Source organism: Hydra viridissima, unplaced genomic scaffold (assembly GCF_058129835.1).
Source record: "Hydra viridissima isolate aposymbiotic clone 2 unplaced genomic scaffold, HvirCarnegie_v1 scaffold_1, whole genome shotgun sequence".
Taxonomy (NCBI): Eukaryota; Metazoa; Cnidaria; class Hydrozoa; order Anthoathecata; family Hydridae; genus Hydra; species Hydra viridissima.
This window is the reverse complement of record NW_028324300.1, coordinates 10827760-10848792: the sequence shown is the minus strand read 5'-3', so window position 1 is coordinate 10848792 and position 21033 is coordinate 10827760. Positions and strand designations below refer to the sequence as shown.

Here is a 21033-nt window from a genome sequence, read left to right as displayed (position 1 = left end):
GATATCCCTTAACTAATTAATTTATAGTTTTTTTGTCTAATTTATGAACCAAGGTTGTGAAAGTACATCTTTTTATATTTATTTTTTTAAGCTAAAAATTATTCTTTGCATAAAATTTGTATTATAAAAGTTGTGCTATGATCAGATTGGATGTACCTGATAATTCATGGACAAAAGAAGCAATAGAATTTAACAAAGAGCTGGAGAAGATTGTCCAAGAAAAAAACTGGGTGAAAGTTCCAATCAACAAACAAAATGATGAAACAAGACATTATGTACATTGTGGAAATGAAAAGATATTTAATGGTTATTTTTTTGTGAGTACTGAAGAAAGAAAGGCGATACTGTTAGTCACTTTTGGACCCTGGGCTTACGACAATACAATGATGTGTGTAAAATAATGTATATGTGCTGTGTCAAATTAAATGAATTTCAGTTATAATTTGCTTACTAAATATTCTTAGTATTTTGTTTTTCTGAGATACTAAATTTATTTTGGTTTTTCTTTTTTTTAAGATATGTTGATAGAGGTGCAGTTGCAACCCTTTTTGATGAGATAATTGCCAGTTTAGTGTTTACATGCTTAGGAGACTGTATGACTGCCAGCTTAAATATATGTTTTGATAGGTTAGTTTAAAAATATTTTAGATCTCTTTATTACAACTTCATTGCCTGTTTTCTAATTAGTTAAATTTCCTCAACTTGAACAGCATCATATTTATCACTACCATCAATTATTTTATTTTGTTATTTATTTTATTATAAATTATATAGCCGATTTTAAATTTTGGTCCTAAACCTTGTTTCTTATTGTTTTTATTAAAGTTGATTTTTATTTTTTTTTTACTCTTCTGAAGTTTACTTGTTAAATCATCTCTTTAAAATTTGTCCTTGTTTAATATTGTTCTTGGTATATTTTAGCCCAGTACTGGTAGGACACCCAGTTATATATCGATGTCAAGTGGAAAAAATAGACCAGCGCAAGATATTTATTAACAGTCAAATAACTTGCGTTCATGATGGAAAAGTGTTAGCCAGGGCTAATGCTGTGTTTATAGTTAAACACAAACAAACTGCTTCTCTTTAAAAGCTGTTTGAAAGCCTGTTGGTGTTAAAAAGAATTATTAGCATGTCATTATTATATTGTTTAATATAATCATATTTTCACAATTTTAGTCTGGCGCATAGTTGATTATGCTGAAATGACTATTAGTCATATCGAACTGATATAACAAGAGCTGATTTTACCAAAATGCATAGTTATCTACTATACTAATTTACGTATTTAAGAAAAAAGGATGTAAAATATCTTTTTTAGTTAAAATTGAATCTTTTAGTTTTTGCTGATCTCGTAGGTTGAATTTATCTTTTATTTGACTAATCGTAGATTGAATTTATCTTTTATTTGACTAATCATAGATTGAATTTATCTTTTATTTCATTACTCGTAGGTTGAATTTACCTTTTATTTGACTATTTTAAACTACTTAGTGCAATTTATATTTACATACATTTCGAAAATCTCTATTTCGGAATTTTTTCTATTAGACAGTAGGGGCTCCTGCTTATATACATGTATTTATTTATTTAAAAAAATTTTATCTAGTTTTTAACTGTGAGCTGTACTTGGAAAATGTACTGAAAAATTTTGAAGCAATAAGTTTTATACTGATTTTCCCTTCTTTTACTTCGCAAAGCAACTATTGATAATTTTATCAACGTTAATTTGCTTATTTTTTTATAAAAAGTTATAATCTCAACGCTGACGAGTCTCATATAAGGAATTTTATGAGATTTTAAGATTTGAAAAGTACAAGCAAAGGTGTCCAAAGCAATAAACAGATATTTTATCGACAGTCAATAGCTATAAAAGACGTCACCAGGTACAAGGTGGTGAAGGGAGCGTTCGTATTTGGGGGGTACTTTTATTTAAAATCTATAAAATCCAAAAAATTTTTTTGGAAATTGAACAGAATTTTTGTAGGCTTGGTATTCTATAGGAGTCTCATTGAACTTTTATACTGTCGATATAAAATTCTTTCAGACTTTTAAAACAGAACTTTTTGTCTAAGGCAGGCCGAATCAGTCAAAACACCTGCTCAGAGACGCTAGAGAACTGCCTGACACGCTCATTTATGAAAGGTCCGTGTAAATTCAAAATACAAATTGTGACGAGCTGAAAGCCGTTAAACCACGCAGATAATCGAATTAATCGAAAATTTCATTGTTGCCGTAGAAACGATCAAAACTTGCGAGATTGTGCGGTGTGCTCAGAATCTATCTGAGCTGTAACATGTTGTCCAACTTGTTCACAATGCATGACATTAATACCAAATAACCCCCTCCCCTCCCCCTTCCAAAAAAAATAATAATAAATAAGCAGAAAATAGTACTCGCACCGGCCAAGTTTTAGCTAAAACTAATAAAAAAAGCAAAAGGAAACTTTGGTGGCATATTTAGAATAATTGTATGTGTGTTTTAAATGGAATAGATATTTAAAAAAAACTCTGAATTTGATGACCTGTGAGCCAAAGTTGATAATAGAAAAATTTTTGGAAAAGGTAAATTAGCTATAGGGGAGAGTATGCACCCATGATCCTAAAAATCTATCCGGCCAATTTACTGAATATATGTTTTCACTTTGACCTCTAAATTAACAGTAAATGATAGCAAACTTTATATTTTATTATAATTTAATGATCATTTACTGCCCAAAATATTTAAAATAAATTAAAAATAATAAAAATTAATAAGACTCAATTGGGATCAAGGGTGCATACCAGTATGCTCCCTTGATCCTACATATATGCACCCTTGATCCTATTTTTGTATACTTGATCTGAATCCAAATTTATACCGTAAATGTGTAAAAATTGTTTTTAAGTCATTCAAACAATGTCTATATTAAAAACCATTTAATTTTTTATTAATTTTATTACAACTTTATTCCTCTTATTAGAAGAAAGAAAAGCAAAATCAACGAAAGAAAAAAAATTAATGCAACAAAAAAAGAAAAATCAATGATAAAAAATGTTATCTTTTTACTGAGGCTCTATGTTTCCTCAGTTGTTAAAGTAAGAGATTACTTCTTTACAATATCCTTGAGTAGATCTACAAGACAATTCATTAAAATGCTGTGCTTCTAAAATATCACTATCACTGTTATAGCTGTTCAAAATATTATCATTTTTTCTTTTATAATTTTGGACATCAAGTTTTTTCTTTCTTGTCATGAAGATTTTTTTTTTTGCATAAAGCTTCCTGATTTTTTGTCTTTTTAAACTGACATTTTTTTTTTCATTTCCTGAAGTCTATTTAGTTCATTTGGAACAGGAGTATCAGTGAGTATTAGGGTGCGCTGACACTTATGTCTTTTAGCAGACTTTCTTGATCCAGCCTTTGGAAATTTCTTGATTTTTTCTAGACTTGCTTGATGAGCAATGTTAATAGTAACACTGGACAGTTGACTCCCAGGGTCAGTTATTTTTAAAAACTGATAAGCAATAAACTAGAAGGTGAGTGTTATAATTTAAGTAATAATGTAATATAACACTCATGACGTCACTTCTGAATATTTCTGACGTCTTCTGAATATTACAGTTATTAGTAACGCTATTTATAAAACCTATTACACATACGGTTATTAGTTACGCTATCTTATATACGATAAATGTTTGTGGTTCTTGTATAGCCTTTTTCTTATATTTGATAAAAGCCAAAATATACATGAAAGACTTTTTTATTATGGTTTACAACAATTTTATCAAATATAAGTTTTATTATATATAAATATAAATCAGTATGGATGCCAAAATATTGAAAAAAGTACTGTGCGACGAACCAAACGAAGATGACTATATATACTGGAAAAAAATGCTATCAATTTACCTAGATAAAGCCAAAATCCCAGAGGATTGTAAACTTCAAGTCTTATTCGTTCTATGCGGAGTGAAGGCTTTTACGATAATTCAGGATGTTACATCATACGACGATGCAATCAAAATTCTTGATAACAAGTATCAAAAACGATCAACAGCGATCATGATGCGCCATAAACTTCGCTCTTTTAAACAAAAAGAAGGAGAATCGGTTGAAAGCTTTATGAGTAACTTAAAACAATTTTCCAGAAAATGTCCAACAGAACCTCTGACAGCAGAGCAACATAGTAACCTACTAATATGTCACGCTTTTATAGCTGGTATTCACTCACCTTCTATTCGTCAACGACTGCTTGAAGCTACAGATGACAATCTAGAGTCACTTTATAAAACAGCTCTTACGATGGAATTGGCTACCGAAGATGCCCTTAATTTGACAACAACTATAACAGCTACTACCACGCTACCGACTTTTGCAGCAAGTCATAATCTTATCAAATCTCCCTGTTTTTGGTGCGGTAATGATCCACATCCAAAAACCAAATGCCCTGCACGAAACTCTACATGTACACATTGTCATAGAAAGGGCCAATGGGCAACTGTCTGTCTTTCTAAGAAAGAAAACAAAACTTACACCAAAGCAGCAGTTGTTAAAGATAACGAAAAGGATGATAACACAATAATATCTACGGTCATAGCAGCAATTGACTCACCTGATAGACTAATTAACGTCACCATAAACGAAAATCTAACATATGCACTGTTAGATACTGGGTCCGACAAAACTTTCATTACATCAAAACTTCTTCGACAATGGAAATTTTCATACGATACTCAATCTACCTCAAAGGTATCACTAGCAGATAGCTCGACATTAAAAGTTAAAGGTATCTTATATGATATGACCATCAATTTTAAAGGAAACAAAGAGCCTCTAAAATTCGGTTTAGCAACAAAAAGTATGAAATGTTCAACATACGCCTTAATACCTGGAATCGATATTAACAAAATAAAACCAATAGCTACAACCTCACGACGTATTCCCAAAAATATCTCCGCCATAACAGATGAAATAAACCGCTTACTAAAAAAAGATATAATTCAAGTAAGCCGCAGCCCTTGGCGAGCTCAATGTTTTGTAGTATCAACAGGAAATAAAAATTGCCTCGTGATCGATTATTCTAATACAATTAATTTACACACTCCGCTCGATTCATATCCTACACCATGAATCAATGACTTAATACTTAAAATAGCAGTCCATAAAATTTTTAGCACAATTGATCTCAAATCGGCGTATCATCAAGTGAGAATACGACCCGAAGATTACAAACTAACCGCATTTGAAGCTAACGGCAACTTATATGAGTTCAAACGCTTACCCTTTGGATGTACAAACGCGGTACCAATCTTTCAAAGAGTAATGGATGAATTCATTCAGGATAATAAACTTGAAAACACATACGCTTATCTCGACGATATAATTATCGGTGGAAAAGATGCCCAAGAACACGATAAAAATCTTAGTCGCTTTCTACACGCAGCTAAAATCGCCAACATTGAGATAAACGAAGAAAAGAGTAATTTAAAAAAAAATCATATCGAATTCTCAGGCCATATTATTGAAAATGGAACTATAAAGCCAGACCCAAAAAGATACGAAGCACTGATAAATATGCCTGAGCCAAGATCGTTAAAAGAGCTAAACCGAATGATAGGTTTATTTGCTTATTACGCTAAGTGGATACACAATTGCACAGCATTAACTCTCCCACTTACCCAAGCAAGAGACAATTTTCCAACAAAGGGTTTAACTCCACATGCTAAAGAAGCAATAAAAATACTCAAAAAGAAACTTGTAGAAGCTTGTCTAGCCTCCCCTAATTTAAAAGTTTCATTAACAATAGAAACTGATGCCTCCGACTCAGCACTCGGAGGAACACTATTACAACTTGGCAGGCCCGCTGCCTTCTTTTCACGGACATTACCTAATGCCGAAATGAAGCATGCGATAGTGGAAAAAGAAGCGGCTGCCATAGTGGAATGCTGTAGAAGATGGAGGCATTTGATTAACTCAGTACCCTATATTAATATAATAACCGACCAAAGATCCATTTCCCTTATTTTTAATAAACAGAGTGCAACAAAAATCAAAAATGAAAAATTAACACAATGGCGTTTAGAACTAGCTGATATTAATTATACAATCTCTTACAGGCCGGGGAACCAAAACATTGTAGCAGATGCCCTTTCAAGATGTTGCTCGACTGTAAATAACACTAAAGCGTTTTACAGTATCCATTCCCAGCTATGTCATCCTGGAGTTACAAGAATGATACATTACTGCAAAACCAGAAATCTACCATACTCCACCACAGAAATCAAACAATTAAAAAACCAATGTACAACTTGCAATGAGCTCAAACCATGTTTTTACAAACCACCCACAGGTCGTCTCATTCAGGCAACAAGGCCTTGGGAACGCTTATCGATGGACTTTATTGGACCCTTACAATCCACTACAGCAAACAAATACATCCTCGTGGTGGTGGACGAGTACTCACGCTACCCATTTGCATTCCCCTGTCAAGACATATCAGCTGACTCTGTTATACGACACCTTCTCAGCCTCTTTTCATTATTTGGTGCACCATCATCTATTCATACAGATCGTGGAACTCAGTTCAAAAGCTTAAAAATCAAAGTTTTTCTTGAAAAGAACGGAGTAATTAAAACTAGAACCACTCCTTACCATCCCCAAGGCAATGGTCAGTGTGAACGAATAAACGGAACAATACTAAAAGCCGTTAGTCTAGCTCTGAAAACCTTAAGTCTAGGAAAAGAGAAATGGGAAATAGTATTGCAAATGGCTTTGTCCTCCATAAGAGGACTTTTGTGTACCGTCACTAACGAAACACCCCATCAGAGGATGATGAACTTTCAACGCTCGTTAATAATAGGCACTGTTTTACCTAACTTCTTAACAGAACAGGATGCCACAATCCTTTACAGACGTCAGGTACGAATGAAAGGAGATCCACTCGTTGACAGAGTTCAACTGCTAGAAACAATATCGCCCCACTACGCTCGAATAAAATTTCAAAATGGAAAAATTGATACTGTTTCAACAAACGACCTCGCCCCACTAGAAGACCTAAATCCCCCAACAGAATCAGTCCAACAACAATCCGGTGATTTGAACATTGAACAGATGCTCATTAGCAACAATACCAACAATTCCATAAACAGAAACCAAGAAGAATTAAACGAAACCAACGAGGTAACTTCAAACCCATTAGTTAAGAATTCAATTATAGATAGCATCCCTTGTAATCAGTCACCTACAACAGCGGTACCTAGTCAGCCTATACAGAAAGTTACTACTCCCGAGAATCTTGATAACATACCCTCAAGAACAGGACTCGTTACGAAGAGGCCAAAGTATCTCGACGACTACTTTCTTTCCTAGTATAATATCAGAGGTTAAGTCTATACTCTCCGCCCTAAAACTTTCCTAACGTGGAGAAGACTGTTATAATTTAAGTAATAATGTAATATAACACTCATGACGACACTTCTGAATATTTCTGACGTCTTCTAAATATTACAGTTATTAGTAACGCTATTTATAAAACCTATTACACATACGGTTATTAGTTACGCTATCTTATATACGATAAATGTTTGTGGTTCTTGTATAGCCTTTTTCTTATATTTGATAAAAGCCAAAATATACATGAAAGACTTTTTTTATTATGGTTTACAACAGTGAGTCTAATGGCAGACTTGACATTGAATGATTAAAGGCTGGGACATGAAAATTAGCAGAAACTGAATCAACAGCATCTTGAAATGAATTAGCAGTGACTGATTGGCCATCAAGAACTGCATCAACAGCTGCTCGCATTTCATTTTCATTAACTTTACCCCCTGGTCGGTCTTTCAGTTTTTCTTTTTTTATGAAACACCATGTTTAACTGTAAAAAAAAAAAGTCTGTTTAATTTTATTCTATTCATAAGTTGTTGAATTAATTTTTATAAAGATCTTTTTATAAATACAAACAAACATAAACAAAGATTTTATACACACACACATAAATTTTATATATATATATATATATATATATATATGTATGTATGTATGTATGTATGTATGTATGTATGTATGTATGTATGTATGTATGTATGTATGTATGTATGTATGTATGTATGTATGTATGTATGTATGTATGTATGTATGTATGTATGTATGTATGTATGTATGTATGTATGTATGTATGTATGTATGTATGTATGTATGTATGTATGTATGTATGTATGTATGTATGTATGTATGTATGTATGTATGTATGTATGTATGTATGTATGTATGTATGTATGTATGTATGTATGTATGTATGTATGTATGTATGTATGTATGTATGTATATGTATTTATGTATATATGAATACAAATTAATATTATAAGAACAAAAATAAACACAAAATAGCATGAAAATCTTTATCATAACGCTTTATTCTAAAAAAAAATTACTAAAATACAATATGAAATATGAAATGTTCATGTTTCTCTATAGTTTTTACATTTTGTTATTTTCTTTTTCTGTGTATGCACCTTTGATCATAGGATCAAAGGTGCATAAACGCATTAGGATCAAGGGTGCTAACCCGCTCCATTTTCACAAAAATTTCTTTTTTGTCATATTAGATGGTTTTACAACATAACAAAAACAACCATAGAAGAGGTGAGTAATTTAGTTACAAAATGGTATAAACAAAATTACTCAACACAAGCAAATGTTAAAGATGTGAGGTTCCTTGTAAAAGTAAAAAAAATACTTTTTGCCGTCAAGATAAACTTTTTTAGAAATAACTTTAACAATAGCCTATTTTCTTACCAAAACACAATAAAATTTGTAGATTCAGTATTTATAACACGATGGCTATCAGCCATTTTTAAAAAGTTATATAAGTATAGAGATAACGCTGTAGGATCAAAGGTGCATACGGATCAAGGGTGTAAGTTCTCCCCTACTGTTTTTTGCTTGATACATCAAAACTCTGTTCCATTTAAAACACTGCTCTTATTGAAAGAAAAATATGCTGAAAATATCAGACAAAAAGCTTAAGTGTTTTTCTTGTAATTGCAGCCGGCATATTGAAAAATGTCAAATGAGAAAACGCGCAAAAAGTGAAAAACAAAATTAAAAAATCTATAAACATACTAAATATTGCATATAAGATTCTAATTGAGATTAGAAAGGGTGAAAAATTTTGTTTTCGGTATACAATTCCAAATTTTTTCCATTAAAGGACTCATTTGCATTTTGTGTTTTACCGTGAAGACATTATCAAAGCTCATAATATTTTGTGAGGTCTTTAAATACAGGTCTGATCTTGTATACAACCTCCAAGGGAAAACCAGGACCTGACTTGTATGTATCAATATTATTCACTTTGTCGCTGTTGAATTCACACTAAATACTTGCACCCGTTGGGCAATGTGGGTAGTGGCAGTTGTTAATTTTCGATGATGCAACATGAAAAAGAGTGGCAAGTGCTAATGGTTTTATGGCAACTAAATCACCAGTATACTTTCTAATTGCCACTCCAAAGAAATTTTGAAGTCGATCAATAGTTGCATCGGTTAATCTTCCACGACCACCAAGCCATACCAAGTTTGATGTACACAAGCTCCAGTATCTTTAGAAAGCTGCTTAATATGTTTATCTTGTGGACCTGCCACTTTACGTGCCATATCACCAAATTGAAGTATTAAATCTAAACGCTCATCATAAGGATTATTGATAACAGCCTGCAAAGGATCCTTATGCCTTGTATCTGCATCAATAACTTTAACATTTAAAAATTTCCACCAAATAATATCTTTATTGATATATACAGCATGTTAACATCGCTATGAATTACGTCAGGATGTTGCAAAAGGGCAGCATAAGTTTTTTCAGAAAGCACTCTTAAAACCGTTGAGATATATTGTCGCTCAACAGGTTTTGGAGCAATAGAAGTTTCATTCAGATTAGATAACTTGAGAAGGCTTCTAGATTCGGCATTGTAAAGCTTCAAATGAGTCCATTTTGCAATTCTGGTCACTTCGTAATCATCAAACATTAATTCTTGAGTTTTTTCAATTAACAAAAGGTTATGAATATTTTTTACAAGGTGTACAAAGTCATACAGTAAATACTTTCCATCTACTGTTAATCATGGCTTTCCTGGAATGGAATTTAAAGCCAGATTGACACGATTCCCATCACATATAATGGCTTTTACATTTGCATTGACTCGATTTGATTATTTGATTGGTCAAATTAATCTGTTCAAATAAAAATCAGATTGTAATTTATTATTATTTTTTTTATTTATATAATTAATTCCACCCTGGTAAATTAAACTTTTTTTAAATATAAATTTCATCATGTTGTATGGTATGTATTTTTTGCTTATCTGGAAGAGAATTAAATATTGAATATCTAAATTTGTTTTCATTAATATTTGCAATTTTTGAAGTAATACGAGTTAGTTATATAACTGATGGCAGTTGGTAATAATTTCTCAAATGATTTTATGCTCTTGGTGTTGAAAAATATAGAAAAGAGCGTATAATCATGTCTGGTGTATAAACTTTATCTCCAATTATTTTTTGGTCCCACAACTAAGATATGTTGCATAATTACTTTTTTTTTTATTGTCCATTTTCATGGAGCTTAAAAACCGAAGTTTTCTCTTCTAACTTAGACCAGATGAGAACAATTTTGAGAAATGTGTATAACTCACCATTTAATGTATTTCTAATGACACTTAAAGGTCTTATGGTAGTTCTTTGAGTAGAACCAGCAGTTGGAAATTGAGAAAAGGGTACTCCCAGCCAAACAGAGAAAATATTTTTAGGTCGACGTTTTCCTCCAAGCACTGTAACTGTTTTAAAATTTGGAGGTCAGTGTAACTCACAGATAACAGTATTATTGGTAACAACTAAATTAGAATTTGGAATAGCTTTTATCTATTTTTCACGCTCAATATTATCAATTGGAAATCGATACAGTGATACTTTACTAGTTTCACTCGATATTTATTTTTTTTCACTTTGATAATTAGTGTGACAAGCATACAACATTCTTTTAGCATGATATATAGACTTAATCTGAAATTTAAAAATATATATTATTTGCTTTACATTATTCTAAAACTTCACGTTTGAATTATATAAATTTATTTGAATTAAAGACACATTTCCTTTTTAAAAAATTTGTCTGAACATGGAACAATATTTCTCAACAGCCGTAAAAAAATAGGTCCCCAAAAAAACAACGGTTGCGCGATGAATAGGCCTGTTGTAGAGAATGCCATGTACAGAAGTCATTCATTTAGGTGTATTACTATTGGTAAATTTACTACATAAAAACGACATTTTTAATATTAGAAAAAATGCAAAATTTTAATACTTAGAAGAATATTTAGACATAACTCTATGATTTTTAAAATCCCCATACATTAAAATATATCTAAAACAATTTTTCATTTCTTAAAAATTTTAGGGGGTTTATATCTCTTAATATATCAAGGTCCACAAGAGTTTTTTATTTCTTTATCATTACACTTTTAGCAGTTTGAACTTACACTATTCAAATATTTTTTTTTAACACTTTTCAAATATTTTTGAACATTAATAAGACAAAATGAATAAGAAAAAGTCAAACTTCTTTCAAATTAAAGATCAGATGAATCAAGTTAAAAAGAGTCAGGCTGCTATCAATGTCAATATCACTCCTGATAATACGGCACCGACCACAAAAACTACCACTTAAAAAGTTGCTAATGTTCTGAGGGACCACATTTTTACATAATATTTTTAGCTTGTATTTCATACAAATATAAGGAAAATAACACGTATATATTCATTTTCAGGTAGTCGTATTATGTCCAAATCTTTTCTTTACATTTTGTAAAAACATTCTTACAAATAGTAATAATTTAATAGTAGCAATTTGATTCCGCTTTGACAGTATTTTTTATCTTTAGAACAATTGTTGTATTCAATAAGTGAAGTTGAAAAAATAAAATTTTTAAATTGATTACTTATGTTTTGGAGGAGAGTGTATTTAAAAAAAAAAAAGAACATTCGAACCTAAAACTGTTTCCGATGGTCAGCAGCTCTCTCTTGGTCAGGTAAACAATTGATGGGATATTTTAAAGTATGCTCATAATATCTTTAGTTTTACAAAAATCTTCCGTAATCTGGGGTAAAAAAAAAAAGTTCAAATATAAAGTAGGACCAAATAGCTTTTAAAAGAAGAGCTAGAAATCTATGTGTAGAATATTTAATTATCACTGTACCGAAGGAGAGAAATTATCGGGAAGTTTATAACTTACAGAATTATTAAGAGGAAAGAGAAATTTGACGAAGAAGCATCAGGATATACACAATTTGATAAAAACACAGATTTCCGTACTTTTAATGTTATAATACATGCATTTCTAGCAGAAATAAAGAAATGGAAATCTGCATACGAGTATAACCTCAAAATTTAGATTTTTAATGAAACTAAAAAATTGCGACGAAAATATGATTTGTGAAGATGCAAGTTCGTCATCAATTAAATATAAAATTGATTTAGAACCAAGATTGATTGAAGAATGTAAGCACATTAGTTTAGTAAGTGATACACACGTTAATTTTATAAATGATACACACGCAAAAGCTCAACGTATTTTAAAAACTTTAAATGAGTTGCTGATCGAATGCACGTTTCACAAAGTGACTATAATTTTTAAAATATTTCTATGCATTGCGTGTACGAACTTTTTAATGCAGAAAGATCATTTTCAGCATTAAAAAGAATAAAACTATATTCGATTAGCACAAACCATGTTAAGCTAAAAAAGTATCGTCTAAGAAATGTAATATTATAGAATAAATAGATGTCAGTGGAACTATTCAAAGATTTTTAGAAGTTACATACCCCAAAAAACCAATGAATTTAAAAAAACCATGTTTTTTACAATGATTATGCGCATAAAAGTTTTATTTTTTCGAAATAAATTCAAAATTCAAACAGAAAACTCAAATTGGAAAAAAAAAAAAAACCCAAACTTTTAAATCAAACCTTTCATTAAAAACTTGTTGCTGAATTCTTTTTTTCTTAGATGACTTTTTTTTTTGTTAATTTTTTAATACTTTATTTGGTTTTATGCGCTTTATTAAATAATTACTTACCTATACATTTTATATACAGAAAAATAAACGTAACAAATCAAGAACATTTTAAGGTGGTAGGCCTATGAAAAATAGAGATTTTTGATCAAAAATTGAAAAAGTAGGTAATATATTGTATTTATGTAAAAATTTATCCTCTATCTTCTGATATATAACTTGTTTAGGTTTGATCAAACTAAAAGGGTTTAAAATAACTTATATTATCAGCTAGTTTGTTTATTTACCTTAGCAACGCCATAGCAACGAAAGATTAAAACCTTTATTTTACCCAAATTTGATGGTCAAAATGACAAATCTTGTGAAGCTTCTTTTTCCAATTTAATATAGATCTGCGCTGTTTTTGGTCATGCTTTAAAATCACATTTTCTTATAATAATTGTCGTATTGAACTGTATATTGGTTGTGGAATAAAATCATTATTTATGAATTTTTCAACTCTTGATTTAAATCAAACAAGTTGTACTGGTGTATAATTGTAATGTCTTCTGGAAAAAGCAACAAGCAAAATTTTTCACGAAAAAGAAAGAAAAAGCCTCCTTTAAACAAATATTCAAGAATAAATCTTTCAAATATTTCATCAGAAAAAGTTTCATCTTGCATAAGTAAAAAGAGGCTAATTATAGATCAAACTAATCTCAATACCAAGAGTGAAGTAATAAGGCAGGAAGATGATTACTTTTTATTTGTTAATTTCTCTATACTTAAGAGTTTATTTCAACCTTTGTTAGTATGTCCTGAATGTGGCCATAAAAAAATAACTCTCATTGATAACAGAAAGAAGAGAAAGGGATTTGCCCATAATTTAGAACTGTTATGTGAGTCATGCGAATGGTTTAAATCTGTTTATACATCAAAAGAATGCATTAAACAAAACCATGGTCAAGGTCCTAAAATCTACGAAGCAAATGCAAGAGCAGTAATAATAGCATAATAGCATTCGTCATTCTATGTGTCCTAGGGATGAATATTCATGGTGCAAGTGGCAACTAGATAAGCTTAAAGGTACAAGTACTCACACAAACAAAATTAACTTGCCTATCTTTATTCATAATATAATAAAACCTATTTTTAAAGATTTATCTGATGACGATTTGCTAAGTAAATGTTTACATGGTCAAACCCAAAATTCAAATGAAGCATTTCATTCAATTTTATGGACTCGATGTCCTAAAAACATTTTTGTAAGTAGAAGAACATTTGAACTTTGTATAAACTCTGCAATAGTTCATTATAATGACGGTGGAGATGGGGTAAAATCTGTTTTAAGTCACTTCGGATTGTTAGGATCATTGACTATTCCAAAACTGATTTTAAAGGACCAAAAGCGAATTGTAAACAAGCGTCGTAAATCAACTTCAATATGCAAAAGGCAAAGAAAAAAACTTAGATCTCTTCATAAAGGATACTTAGATACTGAAAAAACTGATTCATATAGCACTGGTAGCTTTTAAGGAGTGTTTTTAGACGTAATTTTTTGATTTTAAATTTTTGACTCAATTTTTCTCATTTTGAGATTTTTAGTTTTTTTTTAAATTTTAAAACATGATATCTCCAGTTTAAAGTAAGCAATTAAGCTGAAATTTTCAGGATATATTCTTCATACATGTAGAATTCATTTGTCATAAGATTTTTAAAATTTCTTTTTTTGGGGCGCTACAATGTGGTTTTATCTGCCAGAGTTTTTTTATAAAAATATATATTCAAGTTTAAAAGTCAATATAATCTGAACTAGGAAGGCAAATTTAAAAATCCTATGACAAATGAATTTTATACATATGTAGAACTACCATACCAAATTTGAAGTTTTGATTTATTGTCGTTTTTGAGAAATTGTGTTTTGAAGTTTTCGTTTTTTTCACACTTTTTAATATAATTTCGAGGCAAGCGAGGCACTTTTTTATATATTTTATTGATTTTATGTTTAATTTCATAATTATTGTTAACAACTGATTAGTTTTATTGTAAATATATCTTTAATACTTGAAAAAATTTTTTCATAGGCCTACCACCTTAAAGTGACTTCTCTTGACTTGAAACTTGAATTCAATGACATTAGAAATTCGAATACAAGATAATACAAGTTAATATCTGTTTTTATTTATTTTTTGCTGGGAAAGTTTCTACGCAGACGGAGATGGGACGGCTATTCAAGACCTGAGGGTAATTAGATAAAAGCGCAAAAAAACTTCAACCAGTAACCACTCAAACTTGTTAAAACAACCCTGCCTACCAAAGAAAGGTTGACCAAGAAGTTTAAGAAAAAGTTAATTAGAAATTCTTTTCAAAATAGTTTTACAGGAATGTTAACCAAGGCTGGGGTATAAGAAATCAAGAGCTGAATCTTCTTGCTTGTGTTCTAAATTTTAAATGGGGTAGCACTCAACGTTGGACCTTGAACATATTTGTAATCTAATTCAGAATAGTTGCTTAATAAACATCATTGTACCATGATGTCCAGTGGTCTTAAGTTGTTGAAACCTTCTAATACTCAAGTAGCTCTTTTTCTAAAATCTCCAACATTGTTATCTTCATTGGCATGTACAGTAAAGGGAGCTTATTTAATCACACATATAACGAGTATAGAGAGTTATGAATCTATTTAAGAATATTTAAAGCAACAAACAAATTACTAAATAACTACGTACTGACTTTATATGTAAATATTACAAAGGACTTACTAATGGGAATAAATTGCGTAATGTTCATAATTAAATAATTTTGTAATCATAATTAACAACTACCAAGCTGGGTTTAGGGTCTTCTGAAAGGCATTAATATCATTCATTGTAATGCTTGTGTTCAAATCCCAGCGTAAGGTTGATACCTTATACTAGAAATTATGTCCATGGCGAAATCTAAGGTTGTCACTTTACTCTTGTTTTTGCATAACTTACACTTTGCCTTGATCTTACCATTTAATTTGACCTTATCAAACCAGTTCTATACTGGAGTATCCATTTTAGGGGGTTAGGGATTTATCGCTTCTTTAGAAACAAAAAAAGTTTAGTTCAGAACTAAAGTTTAATCATAACTTGAGGTGCTACGTGGTTCGAGAGGCTTTGTAGTTGTGCCATTTCACGGAATAATATTTTCTTCCAAAATATTTTTAAAAAAATACAAAAATTGTTCAAGCTTACGAAAGAAGGGCCCATTACGAAACGTAAAAAACTAACAAAAATCGTTTAAAAGCTCTACATTAGTGTTTTAATTAAAAAGCTGAAAATTCGTTAGACGTTCATCATTAACGAAAGCGCGTATAGTTTTATCATTTAATCGAGAACTTGGTGGTTCTTGTCGATCAATTGACACAATTAATTTAATCTGGAATTATTTTTTTCCTAATTCTGAATATATAACAACGAATATTAAACTAAAATTTTGTATCACTAATGCAATAAAATAGTAGTACGTTTTTACGATCGTTTAATCAAACACGATAAATATAATCGCGTTGCTTTCCTCGATTTCAGAGGAATTAGCTTGTCTCAAAATCACCATTTTCACTTTAATCTATATTATCATAAATAGGAGAAATATAATTTTTTTTCTCTTAAAATTCTTCTTTTAAACAGATAGTTTTATTACACAACTTGTGAGCAATAAAGATAAAGAAAAAAAAATCTTACATTCATTTCCTTCTTGTGATTCTTAAGTTTGATACGTAAGTACAACACAATGAAGCACATGCGAGTTCGTCATATTTAGCGAGTTTGAGTATTTCGAGTTAAAAAATTTTGTTCCAGTTTTTCGATACAAGTGTGTCAAATAGTAAAATTTTTCAAATAATTCGATTTTAAGTTTGTTCAGTTCCTTTTTTATTTAAATATCTTGATCGAGTTTCACAAATTTATCAATAATTCTCAAATTTTAATCAAGTTATTTGATAAACACATTTATCAAGTTTCAAACTCGAACTCGCATGCCCATATACACAATCGTGCGAGTGTGCCCGCGCTTTTGAACTTCAAAAAAAATAATTAATTTTAATAATGAATTAGTCTTAGTATTTCTAGATAATTTAAGTTGAAATGAAATTTTAAGAATTGAAAAAGTAAATGGAAGAAATTCGAACTCAGTGGACTCTTTTATAATGGTATTTAAGTCAATAATTCAGAGTAAAGATTTTTAAACCAAAATTCTCTCCATCGAGAATAAATTTTCGAAGAGCGGTTTAAAAATTTGTTAAAGCCCGTGAGACTTTTGTTTTAAAATCTTTTTAGCAAGTTTGTACATGCGCGAAGTTTTTAAAAATCAGATCCAAAAGCAAATGGAAGATCAACCGCTTTTTTTCCACAACGAGGGGAAAAGGCGAGCACTTAAAGGTTAACTGATGTCTTCCTCTAGTGACGTAAGATTCCAAAAAATGTTTCATCCTTATATACTATCATTTAAATAGTTTATTGTTTTTGGACGACTAAAATTGTCATAGAAATAAACTGAATAAGTGACAATATTTTTGTTGTAGCTTACTAAATAGCTAATATCTAGCTACCGTACGACGTACAATATTCGCGTAAGTATAATGAATAAAAGCGTTTAAAATAAAAATCTAAAGATATACATTTAAAAAATTAATCTTGCAACTCGTTTTTTTAAAGAGCAGAGAGTCTCTAAGCCATTTTTAAATATTGTCGCAGGTACCAATAAAATATTCTTAATCAATCCTAATGTTCGTCATGTACAGTAGGATCTATTAAAAAATTACCCATTTTAAACATCCAAAGCACCAGTATTTTAACATCATTATGTTTATCATAAATATTATGACGCTAAACAAATAATTACTCTTTATAGTCTTTTTTTTTTTTTTTTAAAAAAAAAAAAAGCGTTCTTATTTTTTTTTTTAAAAAAAAAAAAATAAGAATGTTTACCAGATATTTTTTTTCAGATTGACTGTCACAATTCATTTTTGCTTATTGAATTAAATTGAGTTTACTTTTGTATGCAATTATTATAGTAGAGAATAGGTTTTGAAAAAATGTTTTTGCTTTAAATTTTAATTTCTTAGTTATATGTTAGTAGTATTGGTACACATAGATGTTTCATATATCTTTTAAACGTATCAAAAACATCTAAAATATTCCAACTTATATGGCTAGTTGTTAACTCTAAAATACTGTAATGGAGAAAAAAGAATAATTCTTTACTTCACTGAAATACACTACACAGTCATAATATATATTACAATTATACACTTTAAGAGTTTTAAATTTTTTTTCCGTTTAAGAAACGAGTCCAAGTCAAAATTGAAGTCGGCCATCAATCCATATGCAGAAATGTAGCTACACCAACTGGTTTTACACATGATTGGAATATTTTTGTGCGTGGATCTGAAGGAAACGATATTTCACATTTTGTGGAGAAAGTAGTGTTTCTACTACATGAGAGTTTTCACAAACCTAAAAGAGGTTCTTTTTTATCTAAATTGCACATGAATGAAGTTTTTTTTCCTCTTTTTTCTCCCATTTTGTTGTTTGTAATTTGAATATTTTTTTAGTTTGTAAAGAACCACCGTATAGAGTTGCAGAATCTGGATATGGTAGTTTTAACTTACCAGTTGAAATTCATTTTCGCAATAATAAAGAAGAGCCGCGTAAATACCGTTTAGATTATGACTTATTCTTACAGTTACTTGGTAAACCACCTGTAAACCACATTAAAGTTGAAGCTTTGACTTTTTTGAACCCATCAGATGATTTTGAAGCCAAGCTATTACGTGGTGGAGCTTGTATTCTTCCACCATTATTGAGGTATTTTATGTGTAATAAAAAGATGTATTTTCTAAATTTTACTTTCCTCAATGCCATATACAGACTTAAAACAATAACCTGAAAACAGACTCTAAAGTGGTAAACCTAGAAACAGGTGTAATGGTATCAGTTGTCACAGTTATGATCTAGTTGATCACTGTAGCTGCGACTACTGTGGTAGCAATTGGTGCAGCTATGATAGCAGAAATTTCCACATTTATCATAATAAATGATTCAAAAAAGCAATGTGTTTGTGAAATGTTTTATAAATAGGTTAGTAAAATTTTCATTATTATCACAAAAATGTTTATACCTGCTTTTGGGTACTCAGACCAAAAACCAGTTTCAAAACTATGCTGAATATGGTGCTATTTAAAATTAATACTACTAAAGTTTTTTATAATTTTAATACTTGATAATAAATTGATTATCAGTTTTCAAACACCTAAACACTGTACTATTTAGTTTGCTTTTATAAATTTGTTATTTTTTCTAGTTCTTTGGCTCCTGTTAGCAAATCTGAACCTCATAATTCTCATATTTCTAAAAGTATATCGCCAACATCTTTGGAGTTAACTACTGTTAATCAAAACAAGTCAAGCACACCTAGTAATACAATAAAACCTTCTAAATTTAGCTTACAGCAATCGCATAGTGTAAAACGGCAATTGCAATCTGATGATGACTTAAAATTAAAAAAAAAGAAAGTTGAAAAGTCTGATGCTGGACTGCAAAGTAGTTCTGCTAAGCCTCCCAAAGATGTGCCTATTTTAACAAGTGTTAGTAGTTCTGATAGCAATGATGTTCTAAAGGGTAAAGGTTTCCTACAAACTCACAAAAAGCCAAAAGAATTGAAGAAAGTTAGTGAAGTACAATCTGCAATTAATAGTCCAACTGCTAGCAAACCGAAAGAACTTAAACATAGAGGAAAAGAATTCAAAACAAAGAAAGAAAAAGTTTCTTCTCCTGAATCTTCATCGAAAGATGATTTGCCAAAACTTCCAAAATTTCTAATTACCCGAATGACTGATGATGTCTATGTTAAAAAATCAACTGCTACAAATGGAGGAGTTGTAATGACTAATGGAGGCAATATAAATTTAAATCATAGTGTGAACCAAGTTAATTCCTCAAACAGTCATGAACATGCAATGCAGTCTGAAAGTAAAAGTGTCAATGCTCTTTTAGCTGAGTTAGGTCAAGATGATCATAGCTCTGATGACAGCATGCTTATAGATCTTTCAAGTGACTTAACAAAAACAAGTAAACCTGAATCTATATCAACTTCAGTTGTAACTTCAGTAGCCCATACTTCTGAAAGTTCTAATAAGAATACTTTAAAACCTAAAAAGTCAAAGGTTCATAAATCAATCCTTAATGGAGATTCTAATGTAGTTCAGAAAAAAGAAGTTGCAAAGTAAGTTTTTGCAATGCACTTTGTTGGTTTTAAAACAGCTTTTAGCATATTTTGTAGCTTTAAGTATACAGGCTTGTTGTAGTTTACCTATTTCTTTTTAACTCATTTTAAATCATATATGTGATTTAAAATGATCTCAAAAAAATATAAATAGTTAAATAATTCGTAAATTAGTAAAATATAAAATAGTTTAATAATTCAGTCAATATTTAGTTATTTTTAGTTGGTAACAACTTCATCCCATCATTTACATTTTATTTAGAATTCGAGCAACTGATGCTGGAAAAACGCTTCCTAAACCATCTCCAACTCCAAATGACCTGTATGAACTTTATAAAGCTCTTAATAATTGTCAAGATGATGATAAACTACAAAAGGTTGTAGATATAGTAGAGGAATCAGGACAGTTTGATATTACAGCAACAACATTTGATTTTAATTTATGCCTATTAGATCAGGAGTCAATTACTTTGTTAAAACAATTAATACTTTCATAGCTGCTGTTTTTTTTTTATATTTTTATTAAAAAGACATTTGTGTTATAATTTTTAAAGTATTTTTTTTTTATTTATTAAAAAAGGCTCTTTGAGCTTTATATCAGGTTTGTATAAATTTACCAGTCTACTTGTCTGTCATTCTAATCCACCAAACAAACATTTTCATAATGTAAAACCATTACATTAACATTTGTTCTGCAGTCTATAGACAATATAGAGATTTATAATATTGCTTTAAATGATTCTTTAAAAGACTA

At 30.1% G+C, this 21033-nt stretch overlaps 3 protein-coding genes across 5 annotated transcripts; all 3 read left to right on the top strand.

Annotated features, from left to right (window-relative positions):
• The first annotated feature begins 8 nt into the window (after nucleotides 1-8).
• On the top strand, nucleotides 9-1669 carry LOC149893321 (acyl-coenzyme A thioesterase THEM4-like). Of its 2 annotated transcripts, XR_016445326.1 has the most exons (4): nucleotides 9-388; nucleotides 517-627; nucleotides 922-1355; nucleotides 1388-1669. XR_016445326.1 is itself a non-coding variant. In XM_090067762.1 (3 exons), the coding sequence occupies exons 1-3, from the start codon at nucleotides 138-140 to the stop codon at nucleotides 1085-1087; spliced, it is 528 nt and encodes a 175-aa protein (XP_089923888.1). In that variant the 5' UTR covers nucleotides 9-137; the 3' UTR covers nucleotides 1088-1669. The 2 variants fall into 2 exon arrangements, 1 of the variants encoding a protein (XP_089923888.1); XM_090067762.1 differs by having other exon boundaries at nucleotides 922-1669.
• A 2132-nt stretch (nucleotides 1670-3801) lies between these two features.
• LOC149893320 (uncharacterized) lies at nucleotides 3802-5109 on the top strand. Its single transcript, XM_090095945.1, has one exon. The coding sequence runs from the start codon at nucleotides 3802-3804 to the stop codon at nucleotides 5107-5109; it is 1308 nt and encodes a 435-aa protein (XP_089952071.1).
• A 12227-nt stretch (nucleotides 5110-17336) lies between these two features.
• LOC145187679 (uncharacterized) lies at nucleotides 17337-20826 on the top strand. Of its 2 annotated transcripts, none has more exons than XM_080064134.2 (5): nucleotides 17337-17460; nucleotides 18340-18520; nucleotides 18610-18862; nucleotides 19359-20279; nucleotides 20542-20826. In XM_080064134.2, exons 1-5 carry the CDS (start codon nucleotides 17443-17445, stop codon nucleotides 20774-20776), a joined length of 1608 nt encoding a protein of 535 aa, XP_079920260.2. In that variant the 5' UTR covers nucleotides 17337-17442; the 3' UTR covers nucleotides 20777-20826. The 2 variants fall into 2 exon arrangements, with proteins under 2 accessions (XP_079920260.2, XP_089946166.1); XM_090090040.1 differs by having other exon boundaries at nucleotides 17354-17460; nucleotides 18610-19135.
• The last annotated feature ends 207 nt before the right edge of the window (nucleotides 20827-21033 follow it).